The 11,488-nt window shown below is 34.8% G+C and overlaps 1 protein-coding gene and 1 long non-coding RNA gene across 3 annotated transcripts; one reads left to right on the forward strand and one right to left on the reverse strand.

Annotated features, from left to right (window-relative positions):
• Positions 1-1,827: 1,827 nt before the first annotated feature.
• GAUT11 (galacturonosyltransferase 11) lies at positions 1,828-6,552 on the forward strand. Of its 2 annotated transcripts, none has more exons than XM_007037579.3 (2): positions 1,828-2,496; positions 4,674-6,552. In XM_007037579.3, the coding sequence occupies exons 1-2, from the start codon at positions 2,344-2,346 to the stop codon at positions 6,126-6,128; spliced, it is 1,608 nt and encodes a 535-aa protein (XP_007037641.1). In that variant the 5' UTR covers positions 1,828-2,343; the 3' UTR covers positions 6,129-6,552. The 2 variants fall into 2 exon arrangements, with proteins under 2 accessions (XP_007037641.1, XP_017973966.1); XM_018118477.2 differs by lacking the exon at positions 1,828-2,496 and adding an exon at positions 2,544-4,346.
• A 1,776-nt stretch (positions 6,553-8,328) lies between these two features.
• Positions 8,329-10,117, reverse strand: LOC108661268 (uncharacterized). The gene is made up of 3 exons (XR_001927022.2): positions 9,854-10,117; positions 9,542-9,616; positions 8,329-8,563 (listed from the first exon to the last, which is right to left on the reverse strand). It is a non-coding gene; the product is annotated as an uncharacterized LOC108661268 (long non-coding RNA).
• Between the last annotated feature and the right edge of the window lie 1,371 nt (positions 10,118-11,488).

Raw genomic sequence — 11,488 nt, forward strand, 5'->3', positions numbered from 1 at the left:
TAATGAAAAATAGTGTGATTCAAATAATACGGAGACAAAGTTTAAAAGAAGATAAAAAAGAGATAAGATGACTCTAATAATATCATGTTAAGAGTAGAGAAATCTTATATTTTAAATTGTAAATTATACAAAAATAAATGAGAGTGTGTATGTGTGTGTGTGTGTATAAGGTAATTTAAAAGAGAATAGGTTAAAAGAATCATAACTGAATAGAATCTCACTGATTTGGTGTATAATTTATACGACTGCCATTATATTGTGAACAAGGTAAAATCAAAAGTATCATGAGAAACAGGAGAATTGAGAAGAATACCAGAAGGGAGCAGTTACAGCAAATGCTAGAATTGAGAAGGTGGACCAAATGGGCATTTGGGCAGAGACAAATCCCGCAGTAACCAACAGAATTGACATCCTTTGCTTTGCGCAGCTTGGAACAACTGCATGTGAGATACAGACAGTAGCATGATGAATGACTTCATAATGTGTCTCACATTGTACGGATTATTTAACCAAGAAAATGGTAATCCTTTCTTGCTCCCCTCGAAACAAATGCTCTCATTGTCATTGGCATTGCTGACAAATAAAGCTGTGCCCTCAGAATATTTTAGCGGCGCATTCGTAAACACTGTTTAATTTAATTATAATCCGGCTGAAGGGGCAGGATAAGGATGGTAGTGTACTGCCAAATGAAACATATTCATCTTTTGCTCTAATATTTTGCACTTGGCAAAGAGGTATAGACAGAAACAGATGTTAAATTTAGTCATATTACGTACTACTTTATTCTATTAAAATTTGATAAAATAAAGCCTTTCGTGCATTAAGTTGTAGTGTGTGAGCATGTAAGAAAAGTCACAATATATCTAGTTTGTACCGACAAGGAAAAGTCATAACAATAATTCGATATTTAAACTATGATAAGATGAAAACTTTTGCAACCACCAATATCTCTTAGCTCTCTCCACTTTCTTCACTCTTTCTCTCTAATTTTTCTATTAGATAATCAAGCAGCATTAATCAAACAACAAGTGCTGTCATATCAAATTTGCATTTGAAATTTCAAACATTTGACTGCCAGAAAACAATTCTATCTATTATTATATCACTATCATCTGTTTGACGAGGACAGCAAAAATTTTGGAGATACTAGTTTGAATTTGTAGGAAATGATCAACTAGACAATACAAGATATGAAGAGGAAAAGGTGAGAAAAAAACCAAAACAATCAAAGCCAGAAACTTATTTCAATACAAAAGTCTAAATGGAAGCCTCAGTCAAATATTTTATATGTTGGAGCCCGAAGCTTTGGCTTAAACAACAGGCAAAGGTGCAAACAGATCTGCAAGTTGCAAGTGCAAAACCGACCCTTTTGCAGAGGTCCTTTAATAAAGTGAATATTAACTACTAGAAAAAATAAAATTACTGAAATACACCAGCCTATCATGCATAATACAGATTTACAGATTAATCTAGCGTCAATAATGAATAAGGTACAAAACAAGTAAAAAAAAAAACAGAAGAAAAGTACCCTTCATTTCATTGCTTTAGCTATTTTTTTCCAATTACTTCGTTGCCATAATTTTCTAGTTTTGTCTTATTCCATCTATCATTTGTCATGTGAAAATGTTATAAAACACTTCAATAATTAACCTTAAAGAAGGTAAAATCCAAACATTTTCATGAAAGATAACTTGCATTTTGTGTTGTGGGGTATTAGTACAAGCAAAACCATAACGGTTCCCTATCATGATAAAATGTAGTGAAATATTCACCTGCAATTTTCATTGACTTATAAAAGGCAACTAACTGAAATGAAATAAACCCCAAAGTTTTGTATATAGTAGGAAGCTATAAAGCCGAAGTAGAGAACGTTACTGGCATTCAACCTAGCAAAAATGGGAACAAAAGCTTAAGCCCCTCACATGACCTCATGTGCTGTCCCTTCCTTTTCTTGTTTTGTTTCCCTCTCTTCACATCTCTAAGCCAAAAAAAAAAAAAAAACCCCAATAAGACCCGAAATAACAATCGTCTCCCTGGTTAAAGTCTTTGTTCTTTTTTTCTTCTTAGCGATTCATGCAAAGGCAACAAAACGCAGATCCCATCACCGTCACTTATTATAGGATTCTCATTCACATCCCAAAAACAACCCCAGAAGTTTTTCCTTTATTATTATTCGTTATCTTTAGTTGTTTTATATGTTTACAGCTTTTATTCAGTGAAAGAAAGAGTGAGGAGTGATTATATATAATTTGTTTGGAATTGTTTTTTATATCGAATCTGAAGAAATGGGTAGTACTGGAATCTTGATTTGGTGGTGAATTGTGGACGATATTTGGTTCAAAGATGCGGCGGCGGGCTGCCGATTACCGGCGCCCGGTTCGTAGGAGGTTTTCGCATTGGATCTGTGCGCTGCTTGGGCTGTTTGTTCTTGCTGTATTGGTTTTGTTTATTGTTCATCATAATCAACATGAAGATCGGGTTGAGCAGCCTGTTAATGTAAGGAACAGACAACTCATGTCCTGTTTCTTTTTTTTTTCTCTTCACTTTTATGTTTTAGTTTTGATCTCGTATTAGTTTTTTTCTCTGATTTTGTTTATGTGCATTTAGTTTGTTATACAGCTTGGGATGTTGATAGGATTGAAAATTTTTCTTTTTTTTAATGGAACTTTTGGGGGTTTGGTTAAAATGGTTATTGATTGAGGTTTTGAGAGTTCTGGATTGATTGTTGAGCTTGAATTTTCGTATGTAATCCGTGATACATAGTTGCTTTAATGTATTTATATATGTAATCTGGGATAGATAGTTGCTTTCATGTATTAATTTACATGTAATCTTGCATTTGCATTTTTAAGTTGAGTTACAGTAGTTATAGTGGATTTCTTATTAGAATTTATGGGAATATTATGTTCATGGTATTTCGATGTGATCAATTGAAGAATGTAGATAGACTTTTTCATTCCAACTCTTAGTTTCAAAACCATTGATATATTGTTCTGTGTGGTTTATTTTGAGAGTTGAATAGAGCCTTCAATTTCTTAAGCAAGGTAGATAATTTTTATTCGTCCATAGGATATAAAAACATAGAGTTTATATATGGTTCACAAAGGTTGACTGCCAAACATTTATGCATGTTCTCTCTTTTTAGTATTATTGTTGTTTCAAAGACTTTTTAGCTATGCTTGGTATCGTATTATCTTAACTTGGTCATGGATTGTCTACTTAAATGGACAATCCCCTGTGTGATCAAGTTGAAGCTTAATCCTCAGTAACTAAGGTTATGGTCGGTACCCTTCTGAAATTAATTTTTACAGGAATACACTGCAACCTAGCTTAATGAGATTACACTATGCTGCTTAACCAGCCTTTATTAAGACCAGATTTTAACAATATACTTAAATTTCAAAAGCTTATGCAGAAGTGACAACAATAAAAGGTATTTCAACTGTCAAATTTACAGGAACTTCCTGTACACCTCATCTTTGATAAACAGTAAGTGAAAACCTTTACTGTCACAATTTCTTGTGGTGATTAGTTTCGGTGCTGGATAATTAGATGTCTGCAACCTAGTGGCACATTACTTAATATTTTCTGTCTCTGTGTGTATACATGTTTTTGCGCAAAACAGAATTTTTTCTTCTTTCTTCTTAGAATTTTATTATGGAGGGAAACCATATGATAAATGCTGAAACTGTCGAAAAGAGAAATCTTCTTACCTTAATAAGGTCTTTTTCATTGAAATCTTTTATATTTCCATATGATTTATAGATTTACAGGCACATGGTTTACATTTTTGGTTTATGGAAGTCCTATGATATGAAAATAGGATTCTTGTTTTTGCTATACGTATCTTTATTTAGCATAACTGCAACTTCATAGAGAAGTCTTAATGATAAGGGTGCAAACTAGATAATTAGAGGGAGACGAATAGAGAAATTTTTGGAGTTCATTACCATAGTAGTCATGCAGCTGCTTACTTGCTACCTCTGGAAACCATTATCTAGCACTACACTACCACTCCCAGCACTGTGATAGCAGTAAAGTGGTTCTGCTAATACAACAGTTTATAGTTTTTGCATTTTACACCACCTTCATAAATCTGTCATTACTTTGACATCACGGCTAGCAGCAACTCTTCAACTCTCCAACTCAAGTTGGCATCTTATTTTCCCACTTCCATTTACCTGAATGAGCACACCACCCTGTTAGTTTGTTCTTTTTGATCGGTCAAGGGCATGCTCTTTCAGCAAAACAGCTGAAAAGGAAAAAGATCAAGTACTTGGTGAAATGGAAAATAAATGTGGCTGAAATTGCCCTGGTTACTCTTTAAGACCAGAAGGAAGAAAGAGGTGGGATATCTATGTCTTCTATGAAACTTGAATCAGATTTTCAAATTGCAATAATAATCTTTGTGTTGTTGGGAAATCATTCTGATCAAGTTGGATTCATATGCTAGATCTATGTGGTGCAATCAGTTGTTCTTTTTTGTAGTGGTTCTGCACTTCTTACTTTGTCTTCCATCCTCCTGTCTTTTAATACGATATATGATATGGATATGATTAGCACCCAATTATAAGTAATTGAAGGTTAACTGATTAACTAGTATGCTATATAGCTTTTTTTCTTTTAAAATGGTTATTGGATGACTTACTCTTCCCTGAAATTCCCCCTGCCAGGAAGAAGATTCCAGAATGGAGCAGGTTGTTCATGAGAATTTAAACTTTACTGAAGAAATATTGAGTGCTACCTCATACTCTCGGCAGTTGGCAGAGCAAATGACACTTGCCAAAGCTTATGTCGTAATTGCGAAAGAGCACAATAACCTTCACCTTTCTTGGGAGCTAAGCTCAAAGATTAGGAGTTGCCAGCTTTTGCTTTCAAATGCTGCAATGAGAGGGCAGGCCATTACACTAGAGGAAGCAGAGCCAATAATTAGCAGTCTATCGTCTCTTATTTATAAGGCACAAGATGCTCATTACGACATTGCAACTACAATAGTGACGATGAAATCTCATATTCAAGCCCTTGAAGAGCGAGCTAATGCAGCAACTGTTCAGAGTACCGTGTTTGGACAGTTGGTGGCAGAAGCATTTCCCAAGAGTCTTCACTGCCTAATTGTCAAGCTCTCAGCTGATTGGCTTAGAAGGCCATCCCTTAAAGACCTTGCAAATGAGCAGAGAAACTCTCCTCGACTTGTGGACAACAATCTCTACCACTTTTGCATATTTTCAGACAATGTCCTTGCAACTTCAGCAGTAGTTAATTCTACAATTTCCAATGCAGATCATCCTAAACAGATAGTTTTCCATATTGTCACCAATGGGGTTAGCTATGGAGCTATGCAGGCTTGGTTCCTTAGCAATGACTTCAAGGGGTCCACTGTAGAGGTGCAGAACATAGAGGAGTTCTCTTGGTTGAATGCTTCTTATGCTCCCATTATAAAGCAGCTACTTGATGTAGATTCACGGGCCTACTATTTCGGGGAAAATCAAGATTTGAAAGTTGAGTCAAAATTGCGGAACCCTAAATATATTTCCTTGTTAAATCACCTACGGTTTTACATACCAGAGATCTATCCACAGCTTGAGAAGATAGTATTCCTTGATGATGATGTTGTTGTCCAGAAAGATCTAACACCTCTTTTCTCATTGGATTTGCATGGAAATGTAAATGGGGCGGTGGAGACTTGTCTTGAATCATTTCATCGTTATTACAAGTATCTCAATTTCTCAAATCCGGTCATCAGCTCAAAGTTTGATCCACAAGCATGTGGATGGGCATTTGGCATGAATGTTTTAGATTTGATTGCCTGGAGAAAAGCAAATGTCACTGCAAGATATCATCACTGGCAAGAGCAAAATGCTGATCGGACACTATGGAAACTGGGAACTCTTCCTGCCGGTCTTTTAGCTTTCTATGGGCTCACAGAACCACTTGATCGGAGGTGGCATGTGTTAGGATTAGGTTATGATCTTAACATTGACAACCGCCTTATTGAGAGTGCGGCAGTTGTTCACTTTAACGGAAACATGAAGCCATGGCTAAAATTGGCAATTGGAAGGTATAAGCCTCTATGGGAAAGGTACATAAATCTGAGCCACCCATATCTCCAAGATTGTGTCACAAGTTAAAATGTGCTATTTTTTTTGGTTATTGTTAGTAATTTATGTGATCTTCAATGATATAAACCCATCAAGGCTGATCAGGTTTATTTGTAGAGTCGGAAGTGAAAATTTTGACTTTGTTAGGAGATTTTAAATTTCTTTTCTTTTTTTTTTTTTAATTTTAGTTTTTCTTTTTCATCATAGTATCTGGAAAGGAAAAGAAAGATTTTTATACAAGATAAAGTTTGAAAGGTGAAGAGATGTGGGAATTTCAATTTTGGCTGATGGGATTTTCTTTTTCCCCTCAAGCAAACTGTAGGAATTATTTGTTCTTTACCAATTATTGTAATAATCTCTCTGCTCTTTTGGATTATATATTGTAGCTGAATCCCTATAATATTCACCCCCTCTTCTTGTTATATCAAACCTGAACCACTTTACCAGGTCCATATTTTGAGATGGGTGTCATTTGGGTTTCTTTGAGGTAAAATGCATAGAAAAAACAAAGTTTAATCATCATTACATCAAAAGCTTTGTTAGCATATATCAAGCTGGTGAGTATAAATCGGATTCTTTTCCATGACAAAGTGCACGTATCTTTTGTTCAAAGACATGGAGTTTGAATTTCCTTATTCTAAATAAATAAAAAAAATACTGGTATGTATTAAGTTTTCCTGTATGTAATTCACAGCTAGAAGATCTTCAATCTCCTTTCTATGCACATCACATTGATAATCATAGATCAATTGTACTTGTTCACAAGAAATAAATTTGGTTTTCTCAACAGATCAATTCCTAAACCAAGCATGACAAATCCTTTACATGGATCATGGATTAGATGCAATAATCTAATAGTTGCATGGCTTTTAGACTCTATTTCACCACCAATTGCCTCCACTGTTTTATATATGGTTAATGCTGCAAAAATCTGGGACACTGTCAAATAGAAATTTGCACAACCACATGATACATATGTGTGCAATTTACAGTACACTTTAAGCAATGTAAATCAAGGTACTAAAACTGTGGATTCTTACTTTATTGAGTTGAAAGGTATTCGGAAAGAGTTGAGAAATTTTAAACCATTGCCACACTGTGAATGCGGCAAATGCAATCGTGCCTATTTCAATAAGTACTCAAACCAATTTCAAAAGGATACAATTTTTAGGTTTCTCAATGGGCTCAATGAATCATTTTCTGCATTAAGGTCCCAAATTATATCAATGGAACCACTTTCAAAGCTAGACAAAGCATATACTATGATTTTAAAGGAAGAGTCTCAGAAGAGTAATTCAATCGAATCCAGCAATAGAATCATCAGCTATGATACCCACTGTGGATAATAGGAAGAAAAACAAAGTAGAATTGATTTGTAGTTATTGTGGAAAGAAGGGTCATGTAAAAGAGAAGTGTTATAGATTAATAGGATTTCTTGTAAACTTTAAGTTTACAAAAGGTAAAGGAAATTTCAAGAAATCTAAATCAATAGTGGATAATGTTTCTACTAGAAAAAAATATATTTGCAAGAAGTTCTATGCAAACTGATCAAGACGAAGAGATTCTTGGTACAAATTCCATGTCTCAAATATTACTCATCAAGCATCGAGTTCAACAATTGATGGCACTTCTCAATGATAGCGGTATAAACAGTGAAGATTATCCTGAAAGCTCATCAAATGCTCAGCATGCAAAACCCTGCTTCATTAACTTAACTTTTGCAAGTATTATTTTTGGTTTTTTTTTTTTGTTTCAATACTTTAATAACCTTCGACCTAAGTATAAGAATGTGAATCAGTTTATGATTAAGCAAAATTCTTGGATTATGGATACTAGTGCTATTGATCACATATCATGCTCTTTATCTAGTTTTAGTTCCATTAAACCAGTCAAGAATTGTTGTGTCTATCTACCAAACAATGTCAAAGTTAAAGTCCCTCGCAGAGGAACAATCAAATTGACTTCTTTATTGACTCTGAACAGAGTTTTATGTGTTCCTTCATTTCATTTAATCTTGTATTAGTGACCAAACTCACCCCTTGTCACGACCCAATTTTGAGCCATGACCGACGCATGGACTCAATGGACGTAGTCCACGAAGCCCAAGCAAGCCTATTTACGTAATCATGCTTATCATCCCATCAATTATTCTGAAAGTTACATCCCACAATCCTACCCTTCAAGTACTTTACTAATAAACTATAGCAATCAAAACTGCATTTATATTAACCCAAAATAATATTAACCATTGCCACTCATGATGGCTTACCAATCAAAATATACATATATGGTCTAAGGCATGCATCTTAGTACTTTACATCACATGTACGTATTTACAAACAAAAATGACTCTAGGCTTCCAGCGGAGTGACCAAGGTGAAGCGACGGCTACTGAATGCCAACATACCTACCAAGGAGACGAAACTACATGGACACCTCAACCTAGGTTCCAACTGTCTCCTGATCTGAAAACATAAAGTTGAAAACAGTGAGTACAAACTCAGTGAGTGAACATAAAAAGGGAACAAGCAACGATAAGGAAAGTTGATAATCATGATGCACTTATTTGAAAACAATGCAACTTAGTTCAAGTTCTTATTAAAAATCCCTCCATTAAACCCCTGGTTATTAAATCATTTAATGATGAAGGAACCATATTCAGCATGAAATTGGAAAGAGAGGAAATTTCCAACAATCATCCAAGTAAGGCAGTATAAACAGAATGTTTTTCGCTGTAATAAAATCAATTTACAAGTAAATGGGAAATTTTCAAGATTCATCATGCCATATAATCACATATTATAATCATAATCTTTCTATTGCATATACATATACTTAAGCATATATCAATTAGTATACCACCACATCTCATCTCATGTGCATCCCCCCACATCGTGCACATAGCCGGACACCCCATCTCATCCATCTCATCTGCATCCCCCCACATCGTGCATGTAACCGGACATCCCATCTCACCCAGCTCATGTGCATCCCCCCACATCATGCACATAGCCTGACATCTTATCTCACCCAACTCATGTCCATCCTCTCACATCGTGCACATAGCCGGAGTCATCGTATGCATCCCCCCACATCATGCACAGTTAATGTCATCGTGTACATCCCCCCACATCGTGCACACGGGCAGTATCACCATCCATCTCCCTCACCACCGTCATCATCGGCAAGTGCAAACTCACCCCACACATGCACGGTTGCATTTGTCACACAATGGTACCATTTAGGACATAGTATATATATATATATCAACATTATACAGAAATATGTGAATTTATCACACTATCCATTTCATAACATGAAAACATTTCATAAGGGCTTATTCCCGTGCAAGTTTTGAAGAAAAAACCATATAAAACGTTTGAAGGGATTCAATCAAACATATATGTGTATATCTCAAAACCTTTTAATGCAAGTTCACTCACCGGTATTTGTTAAATCCTTACTCAATTCCAACTTCCTCTAATGGTCCAAATGGGGCGGTAGAGCTTCGTTGGAACCTATCATCATAATAGCATCACAATTAACTCAATTCACATAACTATGGTTCTAGAAGCTATCTCCTAAATCATGTTCTGCTAGTTATTCCTAACTAGTTTCCAAACCATTAAGTGGCTATTTATTTTCAATACTCTAATCACACTAAAATGAATAAATCCTTAACTACAAAACACTCATAGATCTAACCACCAGCCACTCTCAAAAATTAAAAATATCAACTCAATTTCAATACTCACCTTGCTAGCTTTGTAATTAGATTCCTCCTCAAGAATTCTCAAACTATTATAGAGAGTCTTTCTCTCTCTCTCTCTAAAACACCTAGCTAGTGAGAGAAAGTATTAGTTTAAGACTTTGAAAGGTTTTTAAGGTGAAAGAGTAAAAGAGCACAAAAGGCTTGTGAAAAGGTGCACAAAAGCATGAAATTTGAGACTAACTTGAGAGAGTTATGGAAGCTTGAAGATATCTCCCATGGAGGATGAAGAAATGTGAGATGAAGAGAAAGATAAGAAGAAGAAGTTGCTGGAAACAAATGAAGAAGGCTGCTAGAGAGTAGATATTTATGGTTAAAGCTTCTCTAATTTTTCATGCAATTACAATAATGCCCTTAACAAAGCCACATGTCTTCCTCTTTTTCTTGTGCAATCTTTTTACTCTTTTGACATTGAAAAAAGGTCCAAAATCCTTTGAAAAGTCTCTTAAGTAGCCCCCAACAGCCCTAGCTTCAAAAATCCTCTAAGCTTGTTATATTTTAGGAAATTACGATGAGGGCCGTAACTCTCAATTTCCAACGCCATGGCGCTTAAATGTTCTGTCCAAATCTATTCTTCTAGCACAGTATTTCCACTTTGACAAAGTTTTGACCACTTTCCCATCAGAACTGGGCAAAGTCATAAACATCAAAGTTGTAGCACTACCTCTTAGCTTTCTAATGGTCTAAAAAATCATGTTATTTGGACTTCTGTAGTGAGAGATAGGCTTGAAAAGCCAAAATATATGCAAATAGAGCAACAGTCCACTATGCACCTTTCTTCACCAATTAAAATTATTTTTTAATCCTACTCCTATAATGACATAAAATAATTATAAGTAACGTAAAACTAGCATCATTAGCTCAAATTTAATCTTTAAACATAAGTTCTACCTCGAGTTACGCGTTTATGAAGGTCAAAGTTTAACACCTCTACTCAAAGGCTTCTGTTCTTTTCACCGATAAACTTTGTGTTATTTAGGATCTTTCTCATGGAAAGTGACTAGGGTTGCTAAAGTGTCTTGAGGTTTATACTTCTTACAACACTATCAAGATGAACAATATCTTTCCAAATTTAGTTTTGATAAGCTTGAACATTTTCCAATACAATCTTTTGTTAATGCTTGTAAAGCAACATATAAACAATTTGACTGATGGCATTTTAGGTTAGGCCATATACCTTTAAACAAAATAAATGTCATTCATAAACAGTGTCCTAACATCAATTGTTCAAAAGTTTTGGTTTGTGACATTTGTCCTTATGCAAAAATGAAAAAGTTACCATTTCTTGTTCGTATTAAAATTAAAATTTTTCCTTTTGAGCTTGTGCATACTAATGTATGTGGGCCTTATGTTGTTCCTACCATTAAAGGTCAACCTTATTTTCTCAATTTGGTGAATGATTTTACACGTTTTATATGGATATTTTTAATTAGAAATAAGTCAGATGTATTATCCATATTACATTTTTTTTTCTACATATGCTAAAAATCAATTTTCAACTTTTGTTAAATGTTTTAAAACAAATCATGGAGGAGAATTTAATCTTACTAATTTCTATGAAAAACATGGTATTGTTTGTCAATTGTCTTGTGTAGAAGCTTCTTATCAAAATGGGGTAATT

This window comes from Theobroma cacao, chromosome 3, assembly GCF_053813885.1.
Source record: "Theobroma cacao isolate CCN51 chromosome 3, ASM5381388v1, whole genome shotgun sequence".
NCBI classification, from domain to species: Eukaryota; Viridiplantae; Streptophyta; class Magnoliopsida; order Malvales; family Malvaceae; genus Theobroma; species Theobroma cacao.

Bases quoted from the DNA above. Each gene is read 5' to 3' on its own strand.
- GAUT11 (XM_007037579.3), top strand. From the start codon at position 2,344: ATGCGGCGGCGGGCTGCCGATTACCGGCGCCCGGTTCGTAGGAGGTTT. The intron at 2,497-4,673 runs GTAAGGAACAGA...TCCCCCTGCCAG, and splicing joins GGGTTGAGCAGCCTGTTAAT to GAAGAAGATTCCAGAATGGA.